Genomic DNA, 19,206 nt, shown 5'->3' on the forward strand with positions numbered 1-19,206 from the left:
TGTTGGCTCAGCAATGAAAATCATCTTCCCAGAATAGAGGAGGGGGAAAGGAGGGGGTTTGGGGCTCTGGGCACCATCTTTGTTTTGCCTTTTTTTTTTTTTTTTTTGAGATGCAGTCTGTTTCTGTCTCCCAGGCTGGGGTGCAGTGGCATGATCTCAGCTCACCACTACCTCTGCCTCCTGGGTTCAAGCAATTCTCCTGCCTCAGCCTCCCAAATAGCTGGGATCATAGGCACACATTACCACGTCCAGCTGATTTTGTGTGTGTGTGTGTGTGTGTGTGTGTGTGTGTTTAGTAGAGACAGGGTTTCGCCGTGTTGGCCAGAATGGTCTCAATCTCCTGACCTCATGATCTGCCAGCCTTGGCTTCCCAAAGTGCTGGGATTACAGGCTTGAGCCACTGCAACTGGCATCTGGGCACCATCTTAACAGGGTAGATATTAAAAAACACCCACAGTGGTCTTTGGTCTGTGGCTAGGACTAAGAACATGCCCAGTGTCCAGCCTCTGACCTCTATCCATCACAGCAGAACTGTCTCTTTGCAGGTCCCCTTCTCCCTTCCCTAGATGTGAGGCTGAGGGGCTCATTCTTCATTGATCTTGCTCCTATGGGCCAGGCGGGGGTTGAGGGAGCATCTGATTCCTCTCAGCTCAGCTGCTTCCATCAGCTTCCAACTAAGTCTAGAAAACCAGTGCAAAGTCCTTTTTCATCCACCTTCCTCTTTGAGCCAATGCCTACTATTCATTCATCTCAGATTTTCGCTTCTGTTTTCAAGGCGGGGAGAAACATCTTCAGAGGAAGACCACGACATTGAGGCTGAACACGGCTTTGTCTTTTTCATTGCATCTTTCAAGCTTAAACAAACACCTTTAGAAAAACCCTCTGTACCACCTTGTTCAATCACCTGGTCCTTTGAGAAGAATGTAGAGAGAATGCAGTATTAACCAGCAATAAAGGAATCCTGATTTAACGCTGGGATCTGCCTTCTCTGCTTCCTAAGATGAGAGCGATGAGTGGGGAAGGAAGGGCTGGTGGCTAGGCTGCTGAGTCTCATGGCGTGTAGAGGTCAGACTCTCAGGACAGGGATCTCCAGGAGTCATTAGAGCCTGCTGTCTCTTTTGGGGGAGATCACAGATTTGGGCGGGGCATTTGTAGGTACTTATTACATTAAGGTACTTGTTACATTATTAATAAATAATATGCCTGAGTAAAGTAATTTTTCTTTTTTCTAGAGACAGGGTCTCACTACATTGCCAGGCTGTTTGTGAACTCCTGGCCTCAAGTGCCCCTCCCTCTTCAGCCTGCCAAAGGGGTCCACTTCTTCTTAATTTTAATTTTATAAGGCAAAGCTATTGGCTGGGTGCGGTGGCTCACACCGGTAATCTCAGCACTTTGTGGGGCTGAAGCGGGTGGATAGCTTGAGCCCAGGAGTTTGCACCCAGCCTGGGCAACATGGGGAAAACTTGTCTTTGCCAAAAAATAAGACAAACACCAAAAATTAGCTGGGCATGGTGGCATGTACCTATGGTCTCAGCTACTCAGGAGGCTGAGGAGTGTATGGTGTGAGCCTGGGAGGTGGAGGCTGCAGTGAGGCAAGACTGTACCACTGCACTCCAGCCGGGGCAACAGAGGGAGACCCTGTCTCAACAGTAAATACATAAATACGCTGGGTGCAGTGGCTCACATCTGTAATCCCAGCATTTTGGGAGGCTGAGGCAGCAGATCACGTCATGAGGTCAGTTCAAGACAGCCTGGCCAACATGGTGAAACCCAGTCTCTGCTAAAAAAAAAAAAAAAATTAGCTGGGTGTGGTGGTGGATGCCTGTAATCCCAGCTACTCGGGAGACTGAGGCAGGAGAATCACTTGAATCCAGGAGGTGGAGGTTGCAGTGAGCTGAGATCACACCACTCTACTCCAGTCTGGGTGATAGAGGGAGACCCTGTCTCAACAGTAAATACATAAATACGCTGGGTACAGTGGCTCACATCTGTAATCCCAGCACTTTGGGAGGCTGAGGCAGCAGATCACATCATGAGGTCAGTTCAAGACAGCCTGGCCAACATGGTGAAATCCTGTCTTTACTAAAAAAAAAAAAAAACAATTAGCCAGGTGTGGTAGCACACGCCTGTAATCCCAGCTACTTGGGAGGCTGACGGATGAGAATCGCTTGAACCTAGAAGGTGGAGGTTATGTGAGCTGAGATGGCACCACTGCACTCCATTCTGGGCAACAGAATGAAACTGTCTCAAAAATACATACGCACATAAATACGTATATAAAGCAAAACAAAGCTATTGAACCAGTTGAACCAGATGACTCATCTTATACATCTAATTCATAGACTTCAAAGCAAGAAAAACTTGGAGGAAGGCATGAAGTTAATTCTTTGAATTTTTATTTTAACCTTTGCATTGCTGGAGTGTCTTGTGAAGGTCTGGAGGAATCTATCTTTTCTGTTTCATAGCACAGACTGATGTCAGGACTCGAGGGATGGAGCAGACTTCCCATCTTAGAGACACCATCTCTGGGTGGCCCAGGACAGACCAGCGCAGAGGCAGCAGGCTTCTAGGAAAGGCTTCGCAACGACCTGGCTGAATTGGGGATTTGGGGGATCCTGTCATCTCTCTCTTTGCATGATGACATTTTTTGGGGGGATTAATTCCCCAGGGATCAGCCTGCTCTAAACCTTGATAATCCAGATTTGTGGTTTAATTCAGTCTCCTGAGTATCTTACACAAGGAAAGGGATGTGGGAGGTGAGAGACAGAGAGAGGAGAGAGAGAGAGAGAGAGAGAGAGAGAGAGAGAGAGAGAGAGAGAGAGAGAGAGAGAGAGAGAGAGACTGACTCCAGACAGTGCTTCCAGGAAATCAGGAAAAGGGAGGAGGTGACTTTGAATGCCACTTGGACCAGCCATTGCCAAGCCCAGCCTCAACAACAACTCTATTTCAGCTCTGTGATTGATTCACCTCCTTTTCTGTATCAAAAACAAATATAATTTTATTGTCTTCTCCCTTTGCCTCATAGCTTTAGTTTCACAATTGTACTTTGAGCTCTGGGGTACCTGTGCACATCCATAGGGTGGTTGCATAGGTACACACATGCCATGGTGGTTTGCAGTCTCTGTCCCCCCGTCGCCTACATCAGGCATTTCTCCCAATGTTATCCCTCCCCAACCTCCCCGCCCCCCACCCCTTCTATAGCCCCCCAGCCCCCAACATACCCCAGTGTGTGATGTTCCCCTCCCTGTGCCCACGTGTTCTCATTGTTCAACACCCACCTGTGAGTGAGAACATGCAGTGTTTGGTTTTCCGTTCTTGTGTCAGTTTGCTGAGAATGATGATTTCCAGGTTCATCCATGTCCCAACAAAGGACACAAACCCATCGTTTTTGATGGCTGCATAGTATTCCATGGTGTATATGTGCCACATTTTCTTGGTCCAGTCTGCCACGGGCATGTGGCAGAGGCAAGGTCTTCATGACTGAAACACCAAAAGCAATGGTAACAAAAGCCAAACTAGACAAATGGGATCTAATTAAACTTAAGAGTTTCTGCGCAGCAAAAGATACACTCATTAGAGTGAACTGGCAACCAACAGAATGGGAAAAAATTTTTGCACTCTACTCATCTGACCTCCTTTTTATTTTTTATTTTTACAGATTTAGGGAGTACAAGTGCAGTTTTGTTACACGGTGAAGTCTGGACTGTTAGCGTAACCATCACCTGAATAATGTATAATTTGTCTCCCTCTTACCAGGAGAGAGAAACAGGGGCTTTGCAACAGTTGAAGCAGGCAGGGGAAGAGCAGAGACTACGTGCCGAACCTTTTGCTATCCAGCAGGGGAAAAGCCTAAGCCAAGGGGAAGCTGGGGAAGAGACTCTGGCAGGTCACAGGGACGTGAAGTGGAACGGTGTCAGGGATCACTGGAATGTTTGGAGTGGCAGCTGGACCCTCCCACCCTTCCCACTTCCTTCCGTAGACTCTTTCTTCCTAATTCAGCTCTGCAGATGCCTCCATCCTGGCAAAGCTACCGCTCTCGGCCTCACCTCCTGGATACCGCTGCACGCCAATCCCCTCCCTCCCCACTGCCCTCTCTCTCTGCTTTAGGGGGCTTTGGGGCTTTGGTTCTCCACAAGCTCTTGCCCCATGTTGACCAGGTGGAGAGGGCCTGGGGCTTCCAGCACCTCCTCAGCGAGACATCATCTTCACAAACTCTGCAAAGAATAAAAATACCCAGTAAGGCATCTCTTTGTGAAAGCCCTCAGCATTATATCTCAAGCCCTTCCTAGGAGGCAGGCACTGAGGGTGATCTCTGGAAAATTCCTTAATCCCTCTCTGCTTCCATTTCTCCATCTATGAAGTGGGAATCAGATCTATGGCAAGTTACTTAACCCTGTGCCTCAGTTTCTAATCTGTCAAGTGGGGATGTTCATAATAGATCCACCTCATGAAGTTGAGATAAAATTGGCATAGAGGCCAGGCTTGGTGGCTCATGCCTGTAATCCCAGCACTTTGGGAGGCTGAGGCAGGCGGAGTTCGAGACCAGTCTGGGCAACATAGTGAGACCCCACCTCTACAAACGAGTAAAAAAAAATTAAAACAGATAAATAAAAGTTGCTCAGAACCATGCCAACCATCTCAGTCACCTCATGTAAACTACTGTTATTATTATGCTCATACTTCTGAATGACTAATTTCAATATGTTGCAGTTTCTTCATTTCTGTAATGAAAATGATCTTTGCATGTACATAAAACAGTAAATTTTAAAAATGGGGATCCTAGTATTGCTATTTCCTTATATGGTTTTTAAGACTGTTAGAGATTAAATATCCCTAATCAGTTATTGTTGGCCAGGCGTGGTAGCTCATCCGTGTAATCCCAGCACTTTGGGATGTTAGGGTGGGTGGATCACTCGAGGTCAGGAGTTCAAGACCAGCCTGGCTAACATGGTGAAACCCCATCTCTACTAAAAATACAAAAATTAGCTAGGCGTGGTGGTGGGCACCTGTAATCCCAGGTACTCAGGAGGCTGAGGCAGGAGAATCACTCGAACCCAGGAGGTGGAGGTTGAGTGAGCCAAGATCGTACCGCGGCACTCCAGCCTGGGTGACAGAGTGAGACTCCATTTCAAAACCAAAGCCAAAACCCATAAACCTGTGATTGTCAGCTTCTGATTTTTTTCTTCTCAATCATCCTGGAGGGATAAGTGTCATTTCACAGATAAGAAAACTGAGGTCAGCGAGGGTAACCAACACGCCTGAGGTCACATGGACAGCGAATGATGAACCCTGGAAGGAACACAGGTTGCACCTGACTTTGCTGTGGCTCAAGATGACCTTGCTGCCCACCCGGGTCTTGAGGTCACCCTGACCTTCCCTTGCCCTTGTTTGGTGTGAGGATTGCCTCCCACTCCCACCCCACCTTCTCCAGGTGTCCACTGATGTCCACGGCACACCTAATCCTGGCTAGATCCAGCAGGCGTCCCACCAACATCCACTATGTTTCCATAGCAGGACACAGAGCACATGTGGTTTAGAGAAGACTCCTCCCTGCTCTCTATCTAGGATGGAGGCCTTGGAAGTGAAAACAGCTCAACACAGCAAGGTCTCCTGTGATAACCTGCCAGCTGCACGACGGATGAATAAAGGCACTCACACACACAATACAGAGGTGCAATCTCGGCTCACCACAACCTCCGCTTCCCAGGTTCAAGCAATTCTCCTGCCTTAGCCTCCTAAGTAGCTGGGATTACAGGAGCACACCACCACACCCAGCTAATTTTTATATTTTTAGTAGAGATGAGGTTTCACCATATTGGCCGGGCTGGTCTTGAACTTCCCACCTTGGCCTCCCAAAGTGCTGGGATTACAGGCATGAGCCACCATGCCCAGCCCAGTCCAGTCTCTTTCTTATGGGACAACTTCTTCCTATGGTAAAAGGTGCCCTTCAAGCTAAGAAGGAATGGGCAAGGTGGAAGGGGGTCCTGAGCATGGGAAGGAAAGGGCCTTGGCTGAGGGGTTCCTCAGAGCCACCACAAGTGAGGGACATCCAGCTCTCTGAAATGAATGACCTGGGAAGAAAGGGATGGAACAGATGCTTCCAAAACCTGCCACCCACTTCCAATCTCAAACTTGGAGAAGAGTGAGAAGGAGCGGCCAGCTTGGAAAATCTCACAGCGAGGTGGAAGTGGATTCCTGCAGTGGCCACCCCCTACCCCCCCAGCAATGTCACCTTCAAAGTCAACGGTGCCGTCTCCGTTAACATCAGCCTCCCGGACAACCTCAGAGATCTCCCGGGGGGTGAGCCGCTCCCCCAGGAGTCTCTGCATGGCCTGCTGCAGCTCTGCCAGGGTGATCTCGCCATCTCCGTTCGTGTCAAACTGAATCGAAGCAGAAGTAGATTATATCAGCAACGACAGTGAGGACAGCAACAGGATGGTGGAGTTTACCCATCACTTACTGTGGGTCAGGTACTAAGCTAAGAGCTTTGGGAATGTGAGTCGATAGAAAGTCAGCTCCTAAAGACAGTTTTGTTCTTTTTTTTGAGACAGTCTCACTCTGTCACCCAGGCTGGAGTCAGTGGTGCAATCTCAGTGCCCTGCAACCTTCACCTCTTGGGTCCAAGCGAGTCTCATTTCTCAGCTTCCTGAGTAGCTGGGATTACAGGCACCTGCCACCATGCCTAGTTAATTTTTGTATTTTTAGTAGAGATGGGGTTTCACCATGTTGGCCAGGCTGGTCTCAAACTCTTGACCTCAGGTGATCCACCCACCTTGGCCTCCCAAAGTGTTGGGACTACAGGCATGAGCCATCGTGCCAGGCCGAAACTTTTTTTTTTTAATGAGACGGGATCTCACTATGTTGGCCAGGTTGGTCTTGAACTCTTGGCCTCATGTAACCCTGCTGCTTTGTCCTTCCAAAGTGCTAGGCTTAACGGCATGAGCCAATGTGCCCAGCCATACATTTGAAACTTACTTTCTAAGCGATTTTGAAACATACATTATTCTTGACTATAGTTATCCTGCTGTGCAATAGATCTCAAAAGTTATTCCTCCCGTCTAACCAAAAGTCTGATCCCTTTGACAACCTACTGTCCATTCCTTTTCCCTGGCTCCCCAGCCTCTCTGCTAACCACCTTTCTTTTTATTTCCATGAATTCAATTTTTTTTATACTTTAAGTTCTGGGGTACAAGTGCAAAAACTGGGAGAGGCACTTACATAGTGAATAGGTAGAGACTTTCTGGGGTTTGAACCCATGTTTGCCTGGTTCCAAAGCCTTTGCTCCCAAACACCATAGTATTCTTTGTTTTCACATCATGTTGCTGAAAGTACTCAGAATGGGAAGGTATTTTATCAAGGGATATGAGCAAGTCTGTCACCCTCTGGGTGTGATATGTTTTAGCATCTCTGCAGCAAGTGGCTTATACCAAATTGTCACTTTGCATTCCCTTCTGGATTCTCAAATTCTTGGATTCTTTCTTCCTGCTACAGGCACTAAAAATGGAGGTCCTGGCCAGGCGCGGTGGCTCATGCCTGTAATTCCAGCACTTGGGAGGCAGAGGCCGGTGGATCACCTGAGGTCAGGAGTTTGAGACCAGCCTGGTCAACATAGTGAAAAATACAAAAATGTTCTGGGTGTGGTGGCAGGTGCTGGTAATTCCAGCTACTTGGGAGGCTGAGGCAGGAGAATCACTTGAACCTGGGAGGCAGAAGTTGCAGAGAGCTGAGATTGGCCATTGCACTCCAGCTTGGGTGACAAGAGTGAAACTTTGTCAAAAAAAAAAAAAAAAAGCAAAAGAAAGGAAGGAAGAAAAGAAAGAAAGAGAATAGAATAGAGATCCTAATATTTATTTTAGAAATGGCAGGATCTTGGATAAGATTTACAATCTTCATAAGCCTTACTTTCCTCATCTGTATAATTGAGATAAGTAACCATTTAATCCTAATTTTTTTGCTGATTAAATCAGATAAAGTATGCAGAGGCATTGATCCCTTGCAGGTGTTTGGAATATGTTATTTTTCTTCCCTATTTATTGATTCCACCATGGCTAGAAAAAAAACGGTGGGGGCCCGGTTGGTGGGTGCTGTCCATGGTACTGGCTAGTTAGAGGTCTCTGGGGTCTGCCTCTACCACCACCAGCACCAGGACACTGTTTACCTACCTCCTTGAAGGCATCCCGCATCTCCTGGACACCAATCATCCCAGCTGTTTCTGCAAGCAATTTGGGGGTCATCAGCTCCACAAAGTCGTCAAAGTCTACACGGCCACCCACTGAGGAAGATGGCACAGGATTAGCAAGACCCCACAAGCCCCGGCCTTCCATTACCTCACTTTGTGCTTTGAGTCAGTTCGAGAAATAGATCAGCGCCCATCTCCCTGCCCTGTAAGAGATGTCTTTGACTTCTTCCCTCCAGCAGCCAACTCCAAGCACTCATGTCCCTCTAGACTGAACAGGAGTGGACAGAATGTGGTATCATGGAACTAACTGTCTCTGTGACTTTCAGACAGTTGGTTAAGATGTTTCTTGGCTGGGCGCAGTGGCTCACGCTTGTAATCCTAGCACTTTGGGAGGCTGAGGTGGGCAGATCACCTGAGGTCGGGAGTTCTAGACCAGCCATATCAACATGGAGAAACCCCATTTCTACTAAAAATACAAAATTAGCCGGGCATGGTGGCACATGCCTGTAATCCCAGCTACTCAGGAGGCGGAGGCAGGAGAATCACTTGAACCTCGGAGGTGGAAGTTGCAGTGAGCTGAGATTGCGTCATTGCACTCCAAAAGAGAGAGAGAGAGAGAGAGAGAGAGAGAGAGAGAGAGAGAGAGAGAGAGAGGTTTCTCCTCTTCTGTAGACCCATAGAAAGAGAAGTATGAATTAAATGAACATCCAAGTTTTTTTCAGATAGGAATACCATCATTACCTTGAATTCAGCCTTTTTTACTCAATTACACGCCCAGAAGCAAACCCAATGGCATTTTTTTTTGTTTGTTTTTTTGAGACAGAGTCCCACTCTGTTACCAAGGCTGGAGTGCAACGGTGTGATCTTGGCTCACTGCAACCTCCGCCTCCCAGGTTCAAGTGATTCTCATACCTCAGCCTCCTGAGTAGCTGAGATTACAGGTGTGCACCACCATGTCTGGCTAATTTTTTGTATTTTTAGTAGAGATGGGGTTTCATCATGTTGGCCAGGCTGGTCACGAACCCCTAACCTTAGGTGACCCACCCACTTTGGCATCCCAAAGTGCTGGGATTACAGGTGCGAGTCACCGTGACTGGCCTCAATAACAATTTTATTCTAGCTAAAATCTCAAAATCCGCTGTGGTGTCCATCTTAAAATCCATCCTTTTTGCAACACTATTCACCAACATTAACTCCAGCTCCAAGTTCGTTTCCCACATCCAATACAGCCCCAGTCTTGTGCTCCACAGATGAATCTTAGTGGTGATGGTGATGACTGCATTTAATAAGAATGTACTGGAGGCTGAGCCTTGACTTGCATCAGCATCTTTATCCACAGTAAGGAGAGGGAGAGGTAAGGAGGAAAGCATCTTTCCCTACAGATGAGGACATGGAAACTCAAGAGTAGCGGATAACTGCTTTTCAACATGACCATAATTAGTAAATAATAGAACTGAGATTTGAACCCAGACTTATCTCTAAAAGCCTTTAACCCCTTCAAATGCTGCCTCCCTGAGTTGAATCTGACCTGTTTTCTTCCAGACTTCTAGTCCCTCTCACCCTCCTCTCCATCCCCAACTCTACTCTCAACCTCTACATCCTTTCCTTTTTTTTTTTTTGAGACGGAATTTCTCTCTTGTTACCCAGGCTGGAGTGCAATGGCGTGATCTCTGCTCACCACAGCCTCCACCTCCTGGGTTCAGGCAATTCTCCTGCCTCAGCCTCCTGAGTAGCTGGGATTACAGGCACGTGCCACCATGCCCAGCTGATTTTTTGTATTTTTAGTAGAGACAGGGTTTCACCATGTTGACCAGGATGGTCTCGATCTCTTGACCTCGTGATCCACCCGCCTTGGCCTCCCAAAGTGCTGGGATTACAGGCGTGAGCCACCACGCCCGGTGCATCTACATCCTTTCCAATGCTGCCCTGGTCCCTCCCCTCACCCCAGCCATCCCTCCCATTCCCTGGACTCACAGTTCATGCGGATTTGCTGGCCGAGCTCAATCAGTTCCATCTCCGTGGGCATGTAACCCATCGTCCTCATGAGATTCCCCAGGTCCTTACAAGAGATGAACCCATCTCGGTCCTTGTCAAACTCAAGAAATGCTTCCCGCAGCTCTGAAAGTTAAGAGAGAAGAACTTTGGGGGAACTTGAAACAGTCAGTGGGGAAGAGCGGCATCCCTTGAAACTGTCAATGAAGCTTCAACTAGAGACTCCTTAAAGCATACATTTAAAAAAACCAAGGCCAGGCATGATGACTCACACCTGTAATCCCAGCACTTTGGGAGGATGAGGCGGGTGAATCACCTGAGGTCAGGAGTTTGAGACCAGCCTGGCCAACATGGCAAAACTCTATCTCTACTAAATACAAAAAATTAGCCGGGTATGGAGGTGCATGCCTGTAATCTCAGCTACTTGGGAGGCTGAGGCAGGAGAATCATTTGAACCCGGAGGTGGAGGTTGCAGTGAGACGAGATTACGCCATTGCACTCCAGTCTGGGCAACAAGAGCAAAAGAAACCAAAAACCAACCAACCAGACAAACAAAATGGCTGGGCGCGGTGGTTCACGCCTGTAATCCCAACACTTTGGGAGGCCGAGGAGGGTGGATCACCTGGGGTCAGGAGTTCAAGACCAGCCTGACCAACAAGGAGAAACCCTGTCTCTAGTAAAAACACAAAAGTAGCTCGGTGTGGTGGCACATGCCTGTAATCCCAGCTACTCGGGAGGCTGAGGCAGGAGAATCGCTTGAACCTGGGAGGCAGAGGTTGCGGTGAGCTGAGATCATGCCATTGCACTCCAGCTTGGGCAATAAGAGAAAAACTCCATCTCAAAAAAAAAAAAAGTGTTAGCAAGAGGCATCATTCCTGAGACCACTAAATGACAGCCCTGATGTCCTTCAGATTCTTGGGTGAAGTTACCGGGAGCCTCAAAGCCACCAAGAGAAAAACTCATTGTTTTTTTCACTCCTGAGTCTCATAGACACTTGAGGTTGGGTCTGCCTTCTAAATACTTTGGGAGGTACTTAAACTGCCACGAGAAAGAGTTCCACAAGATTACAGCTGAGTGGGAAGAGGCAGGGACTGTAAAAATTCCATGTAAAGGAATTTATTCAGAAATGCACAAAGGGACTGAGGGCAGGTCAGGTGGGTGGATGGCAACGTGGGGCAATTGAGGAAGACGGTGTTACCTTCGATCTCATCTTGTCCCAGTGGTCTTTCCTGGAAAGGAATGCAGGTGAGAGGGAATTTAGAGAGAGGGTCACCCATTCCCCAAACGGGTCCCCTTGCTCTCTCAAGCTCCTCCTCACCCTCTCGTGGTTCTCTTCCCACTCTCTTTCTCCTCCTCCATCCCTCCCATTTCTTTTCTCATCTCCTCACTCCTACTCCACAGTTCTTGGCTCCCCACCCCTCTGGATTCCTCGCTCCTATCCACGAATGCTGATCTCCCTCATTCCCCCTTTCATGGGCAAATACCCATCACATTGCATCTTAACACTGCAGAGTCCAATCCCCTCCTTCTCCAGATGAAGAAAGTCAGAGTTCATAACCACAGCTAACTCGTTCAGAGTGCTGACTCCGTGCCAGGCGGTTTCCACGATTGTTTCATTTAAACCTCAGAACTGCTCTGTGATTCGGATCTACGTCTCGTTTCCATCTTACCCACGAGACAGCTGAGGAACAGAGAGGTTAAGGAGCCTGCCCAAGGTCACACAGCTCACAAGCGGCAGATCCCCTCCCAAGGTGGGGAAACATTAAATTACTCCCTGGAGGTCATGGGGCAAGTCAGGCACAACTTTGGGATTAGAATTCAGGGCTCCTGACTCTGAAGTCAGAATTCTTCACACTAATCCCCATTAACTCTTTTCTCACCTGCCTCCAATCTTCCTGCCAAAGGTTACAATCCCTGTGCATGGAACCAGCATTCAATGGCATTCAGGCAGGAGGGTCAGTGCCAGTACGACCAACTCCTAAACACTCTGAGAATTTCCAGTTGCCCCACCTACTCCTGGACATACCTGAAGGGTTGGGCTTAGATAGACATGACATGTTAACAAGGAAATTCTAATGGCCTCTCACCCCCTCATCTCCCTTTATCCCAGAGCCTTTCCCTCAGCTTGTCTTTCATCTCATCCCCTCCCTGCGATCCCTTATTTCTCTTTTTTTCATTTTCTTTTTTTCGTGATCTTAAAGCCTAACAATTAAAACATATCCACATATCTGGACAAGTTGGTGTATATGGAAAAATTTAGAAATTAATTAAATTAAAAAAAATTTTTTTAAGCATGCCCACAGGAATCAAGCAGACCTGACCCTACCATTTACTATTTTTTTTTTTTTTTTGAGACAGAGTCTCACTCTGTTGCCCAGGCTGGAGTGCAGCGGCATGATCAGGGCTCACTACAGCCTCCACTTCCTGGGCTTGAATGATCCCCTTGCCTCAGCCCCCTGACTAGCAGAGACTGCAGATGCATGCCACCAAGCCCAGCTATTTTTTTTGTTTGTTTTGTATTTTAAGTAGAGATGGGATCTCTCTGTGTATCCCAGGCTGGTCTCGAACTCCTGGACTTAAGTGATCCTCCTGCTTCTGCCTCTCAAGGTGCTGGGATTCAGGTATGAGCCTGTACTTGGCCAACCCTGCCACATACTAACTGTGTCAGCTTAAGGCAAAGGACTTCATGACTCGGAGCTTCACTTTCCTCACCTATAAAATGGGAATGAAAGTCACTGACCTCCCGAGTTGTTCTGAGGCATAAATGACATCAAACGTGCAAATCCCTTTGCACAGTGCTGGGCAATAAGCAATGACTTAATAAGTGGCAGCTATTGTTATTAACATCATCATCATCACCATCACCATCACCATCATCACCACCACCATCACCACCACCATTATCACCACCACCATCACCACCACCATCATCACTATAATCACCATCGCCACCACCATCATCATCACCATCATCACATTCATCAACACGATCATCACCATGACCATCATCACTATCACCACCACCATCACCATCATCACCATCAACACCATCATTACTACCATCACCATTATAATCACCATCACCACCACCACCATCACCATCACTACCACCACCATCATCACCACCATTACCACCATCATCACTATAATCACCATCACCACTACCACCAACACCATCATCACCATCACCACCACCATCACCATCAACACCATCACTACCACCATCATTACTACCATCACCATTATAATCACCATCACTACCACCATCACCATCATCACCACCACCATCATCACTATAATCACCATCACCACCACCATCACTACCATCACCATTATAATCATCACCATCACCACCACCATCATCACCATCGTCATCACTGCCGTTATCACAATAAGCATCCATAGAAAAGAATGATGGTAATCTCAACAATGACATCATCTCACTTCCCTGATTGTTTTTCTTCCCTTTCTCTCCTTCTCTTTGCTCCTGACTTCTGATTTTACCCCCACCCATTTATCTCACTGGCTTACATGACCCCATGAGGGTCCTTGGAATTCTTGTACCTTCTCAGTTCCTGCTCTATCCACCTGTTCCCCTGGTTCTGTAGCACCATCATGTCCCCTTCTTTGTCCCACACCTCTGGTCCGCTTGCCCTGCCCACAGCCTTTCCCCTTCACTCCCCACCTCACCCTCTGTTTATCAGCGATGCCTTTCCTCAAGAAGATGCAGGCGGGGCCCATGGGAAACTGCATGGAGGGGTGGGGTGGAGCTCGCAGGGCACCAGTCTCAAGATGCTCCTCCTCCCTGCTCCTTGTTGGAGCTCAGCCTCCTTATCTTCTCTAGCACTCCTTTGCCACCTCTTCCTGCCTCTCCTGGCTTCTCTCTTGGTCCCTGTGTCTTAGAGCTGTGACAGCTGGGCTGAAAATCTCCACCCGGGTTGGGGAGGGATCAGAGCTGTCCCTGCCTCCCCATCTGGCTTGAATGATATGGGTAGGGAGAGCCAAAGTCAGGCTCTGTGACTCCTTTATCCCCAGAGTGGAATTGGAAGGTGCATTTTTAAAATGGGGTTTAGAGGCTGGATGCGCTGCTCATGTCTGTAGTCCCAGGGCTTTGGGAGGCTGAGGTGGGAGGACTGCTTGAGCCCAGGAGTTTGAGACCAGCCTGAGCAACATACAGAGACCTTGTATTTATATATATAAAAAACTAAAATAAAAATTAGCCTTGCATGGTGGCACACACCTGTACTCCCAGCTGTTCCAAAGGCTCAGATAGGAGAATTGCTTGAGCCCAGGAGTTCGAGGCTGCAGTGAGCTATGATTGCATCATTGCACTCCAGCCTGGCTGACAAAGTGAGACTCTGTCTCGAAAGAAAAGAAAAGAAAAGAAAGAAAGAAAGAAAGAAAGAAAGAAAGAAAGAAAGAAAGAGAAAGAGAAAGAAAGAAAGAAAGAAAAAAAGAAAATTGGCTCACTGCAACCTACTTTTTTGTATTTTTAATAGAGACGGGGGTTTCACCATATTGACCAGGCTGTCTCAAACTCCTGACCTAAAGTGATCCGCATGCCTCGGTCTCCCAAAGTGCTGGGATTACAGGCGTGAACCACCGCGAGAGTCTCTGTTTTTTACCATTTCCCTGCACTGCCCCCTGCCGCTCAAAAGAATAAACGCATATGCAGGCAAGAATGAATCAGTTCCCATTTCCCTAGGAGGGGAAACCGAGGTCGAGGAGCTGGGCGGGGAGACCCCAGCATCCTCTGACCTCTTTCCTTACCTCCCTGTCCCCGCCCGCAGGTGAAGCTGGTGTTCGTGGAGGACCAGGCGGTGGTGGAGACGGTGTTCTTCCTGACGTCGCGCACCAGGGCGCTGCTGCGGCGCTTCCCGCGCATGCTGCTGGTGGACCGGCTGCCGGGGCTGCAGGGCGCGCTGGATCTGCTGGCCGTGCTGTGCGTGGACGGCGCGGGCCGTGCGCGCCAGGCTGCCTGTTGCGTGGCGCGCCCGGGCACGCCGAGCCTGCTGCGTTTCGCGCTCGCGTCGCTGCTGCAGAGTGCGCCAGACGTCAAAGGCCGCGTGCGCTGCCTCACCGCCGGGCCGGAGGTGGCGGCACAGCTGCCTGCCGTGCGCCAGCTGCTGCCCTGCGCGCGCGTGCAGATCTGCCGCGCTCAGGGCCTGGAGACGCTCTTCAGCAAGGCGCAGGAGCTGGGCGGCGCTGGCCGCGAGGACCCGGGCCTGTGGTCGCGCCTGTGCCGCCTGGCCGGCGCGTCGTCGCCCGCCGCCTACGACGAGGCGCTGGCCGAGCTGCACACCCACGGCCCGGCCGCCTTCGTCGACTACTTCGAGCGCAACTGGGAGCCCCGACGCGATATGTGGGTCCGCTTCCGCGCCTTCGAGGCGGCCCGGGACCTGGACGCGTGCGCCCTGGTGCGAGGCCACCGCCGGCGACTGCTGCGCCGTCTCAGCCCCTCGCGTGGCGTGGCTCAGTGCCTTCGGGACCTGGTGGCCATGCAGTGGGCGGACGCGGCCGGGGAGGCGGCGCCCGAGGGCCCCGATGGCGGGGGGCTGTGGCTGGAGGGTGAGCCGGGGAAGGGGGCCCAGGTGGAGAACGAGAGGGTGAGGGGCCTGGAGACAGGCGACTGGGGAGGGGTCCCGGAAGAAGGAAGTATTTGGAGGGGGGCCCAGATGGAGAAGGAGTGGGCCAGAGGACTGGAAACCAGAGACTGGGGCGGGGCTCCGTTAGAAGGTGACAAGGGGAGGGCGCTGCAGATCAGAGACTGGAGAGGGGGCCAGTTGGAGAATCAGAAGCCGAGGGGACTGGAAGGGATTGTCTGGAGAGGGTCCCAGTCGGAGAAAGGGCACCTGAGAGGGCCAGAGATTAAAGACTGGAGGGGGCCCCAGCTGGAGGGTGAGAAAGATTGGAGACTGGAAGATTATGTCTGGAGGGGGACCCAGTTGGAGGACCAGGCACTAAGAGGATTGGAAAGGTATCCGTGGAGGGGGGCCCAGTTGGAGGATCGCAGGAGTAGGGTGCTGGAGACCACCAACCAGAGGGGAACCCAGTTTAACTATGAGAGGGCCAGGAGTCTTGAAGGAAGCCCCTGGAGGGGGGCACAGCTGCACGATGATAGGGCGGGGGGGCTGAGAACTGGAGAATGGAAGGGGCCACAGTTGGATGTAGAGAAGGGGAGGGAGTGGGAGGTCAGAAACTTGAGGGGGATCCCTTTGGAGAAGTCCCTGGAGTTGGCCCCTGAGAACGGAAACCAAAGGGGCCCCCGGTGTGAAGATGAGAGGAGAGGGCCAGAGATGGCAGAAGAGAGGGGAGTGAGGGTGGGGGCCAAAAGAAGAAGGGGCCTGGAGAAGGTCTTTCTGGTCCAGCTGGGGGACACGAGGGTCACGGGCATGGAGAATGGAGATGGAGGGGGAGCCTGGTCCCTGGGCCCCAAGAGCTGAGCTGGACGAGGGATGAAGTGGGGAAACACAGGAGGGTGGTGTCCCGGGCTGGGAATGGAGTCGTATGTGGTATCCCCGGGCTAGATGGATAGAGGAGCCACAGTGAATTCATCTCCACAGCAACTCAAGCTTCATCCTCCATCATCTGTACCAGGGCCTCCCAGTGGCAACTTCTTGACATGAGTCAATTCTGCCTTCAAATGACTGACTCATGCCAAATGTCCTGGCCACAGAATGGGCATGGGACCCAGTCCTGGCCAACGAGTCTGCTCAGGTTGAGGTGGGAGGCTTCTTTTTCTATTTTTGTAGAGACAGGATCTTGCTATGTTGCTCAGGCTGGCCTTGAACTTCTTGACTCAAGCGATCCTCCTGCCACAGCCTCCCAAAGTGCTGGGATTACAGCTGTGAGCCACTGTGCTCAGCCTAGGAGGCTTTTTTTCCCCCTATTTCTTTCTTTTTTGAGATAAGAGTCTCGCTCTGTCACCAGGCTGGAATGCAGTGGCATGATCTCGGCTCACTGCTACCTCCAACCTCCCAGGTTCAAGTGATTCTCATGCCTCAGCTGCCCAGGTAGCTGGGATTACAGCTGTGTGCCACCACCTCTGGCTAATTTTCGTGTTTTCAGTAGAGTTGGGGTTTCACCATGTTGGCCAGGCTGGTCTCGAACTCCGGACCTCAGGTGATCTGCTCGCCTCCCTGGGATGACTGGCATGAGCCACCATGCCTGGCCTAGGAGGCTTCTAATAAAGGTTCTCTCGTTCCTAAGAAGACATAGCATGACATGATCAGGCCTAGACCTGCTGCTGACGACTTTGGCATGGTGTGATAATGAAGTCCACACTGAGGATGACAGAGCTGAGATGAAGACAATCTGGATCTTCCCATGCCTAAGGTGAGTCTCTGGGGTCTGCTCTACCATGGGGTTTCTTCAGAGAAATATATATGTATATATTTTTTAGAGACAGGGTCTCACTCTGGCGAAGAAAGGAATGAATGAAAGAAAGAAGGAAAGAAAAGAAAAACAGAAGAAAGAAAAGAGAGAAGAAAGAGAAAGAAAAAGAAAGGACGGAAGGAAGAAGTAAAGAAAGAAAGGAAGGAAGGAGGGAGGGAGGGATGGATTCTGGGGAGTCAAACACAACAGCAATTCAATGCAGACCCAATCCAAAACTTCTCCACGTGTCTGTTTTATCATTAGATTCTTAGATGTGGGTTATCTGGTTAGTGATGGGAAACTGATTTAATTCATTAATTCATTCATCAAATAACACACAGAGCCCTGGGGTGGAAAAGAGCTCAGCCCATAAGATAAGAGAAGATGGGCCAGTGTAGATGGGTCAGCGTGTGAGAGAGGGAGAGATTTGGATAATGAGATCAGCAAGCCCTTAAAGATAGAAGATGAGGTGAATGTTTATCCTGGGAGGTATGGGAAGCCTTCAAAAGGTTTTCAAGCCACTTTCAAGAGAGTGGCTTGATTGGATGTCCGTTGGAATATCCACCTCCCCTCCTTCAGAAGCTTTGCTGTGACAAATGGATTGGATGAGTCCAGAGCAGGAAGAGATGCGTTGCATGTGACCATAAACAAACAAATACAAATAAATTAAAAAACAGGCAGAAAGTTCTTCATAGAACTGGGCCTTGAAGAACGTGTTTGCCAGCAGAAGAGAATGAAGAAGTACGTTCTTGTTGGAGGGAACTGCAGGAATCACAGTATTTTGCCCTTCAGGAAGGCAAGAGGAAACTAAAGGTTGGTGACCCTTGACCTTCTCCATATGCCTCACATGTCCAGCTCACAAGTGTCAGTTCAAGTTTAGCCTAAAGCTGCCTCCTTAGGTGTTTTCAGTGTGGTCTGAAGTGTTTTCTGTGCATCGTGCACTGTAACAAGGGAGGTGTGAACCGGAGGTGAACCTACACTTGAGCCAGTCGCTGAGTTTTGGGCAGTCACATGTAGCCAACGGGTCTAATTGTGTTCAAACAAGGCAAACACTGAACTGTAATCAATCCAGCTGTGTCTGTACCTCACTTCTGTTTTCTGTATGTCACCTACCTTTTTCTGTCCACAAATCTTCCACCACATGGCTGTGCTGGACTTTCAGCCTGCTCTGGCTCAAGGCTGCCTGATTTGTGAATCTTTCATGGCTTAATTAAACTCTATTTATTTTGAGATGGAGTCTTGCTCTGTTGCCTGGGCTACAGTGCAGTGGCGCGATCTCAGCTCACCACAACAATCTCCGCCTCCTGTGTTCGAGCGATTCTCATGCCTCAGCCTTCCCAGTAGCTGGGATTACAGACACCCGCCACCACACCCAGCTAATTTTTTGTGTTTTAGTAGAGACAGGGTTTCATCATGTTGACCAGGCTGTTCTTGAACTCCTGACTTGAAGCCATCTGCCCTCCTCAAGCTACCCAAAGTACTGGGAGTATAGGTGTGAGCCACTGCGTCCGGCCATTCACCTTCTTTACATTTAATTGGGCTGAAGTTCTTCTTTTATCACAAGTCACATCAATCCCTCAGGCCCTGCTCAAATGCCACCTCCCCCTGAAAGCCATCGTTAAGTCGTCTCTCTAAAGAGCCACCCCAGCCCCTTTCTTTGC

The 19,206-nt window shown here is 49.5% G+C and overlaps 3 protein-coding genes across 4 annotated transcripts in view; 2 read left to right on the top strand and 1 right to left on the bottom strand.

Moving 5' to 3' along the window:
* ELSPBP1 (epididymal sperm binding protein 1) overlaps nucleotides 1–2,812 on the top strand; it is a 40,358-nt gene extending 37,546 nt beyond the window's left edge. Inside the window, exon 8 of the mRNA XM_078359608.1 lies at nucleotides 776–2,812. The gene's annotated coding sequence lies outside the window, so the exon portion shown is untranslated. The remainder of the gene's footprint in view (nucleotides 1–775) is intronic.
* Nucleotides 2,813–3,609: 797 nt separating this feature from the next.
* CABP5 (calcium binding protein 5) lies at nucleotides 3,610–14,070 on the bottom strand. 2 transcript variants are annotated; one of them, XM_002762316.6, is made up of 6 exons: nucleotides 13,862–14,070; nucleotides 11,370–11,400; nucleotides 10,154–10,297; nucleotides 8,163–8,272; nucleotides 6,233–6,380; nucleotides 3,610–4,214 (listed from the first exon to the last, which is right to left on the bottom strand). In XM_002762316.6, exons 1-6 carry the CDS (start codon nucleotides 13,922–13,924, stop codon nucleotides 4,189–4,191), a joined length of 522 nt encoding a protein of 173 aa, XP_002762362.2. In that variant the 5' UTR covers nucleotides 13,925–14,070; the 3' UTR covers nucleotides 3,610–4,188. The 2 variants fall into 2 exon arrangements, with proteins under 2 accessions (XP_002762362.2, XP_078218245.1); XM_078362119.1 differs by lacking the exon at nucleotides 13,862–14,070 and adding an exon at nucleotides 12,052–12,160.
* An 864-nt stretch (nucleotides 14,071–14,934) lies between these two features.
* LOC100397863 (uncharacterized) lies at nucleotides 14,935–16,847 on the top strand (the record flags this gene model as incomplete). Its single annotated transcript, XM_008988400.5, is given in 2 exon segments — nucleotides 14,935–16,660; nucleotides 16,663–16,847. Coding segments are annotated over 2 exon segments (1,770 nt in total), but the record flags the coding sequence as incomplete, so codon positions are not given.
* Between the last annotated feature and the right edge of the window lie 2,359 nt (nucleotides 16,848–19,206).

The sequence above is a fragment of the Callithrix jacchus genome, chromosome 22 (assembly GCF_049354715.1).
Source record: "Callithrix jacchus isolate 240 chromosome 22, calJac240_pri, whole genome shotgun sequence".
Lineage (NCBI taxonomy): Eukaryota > Metazoa > Chordata > Mammalia > Primates > Cebidae > Callithrix > Callithrix jacchus.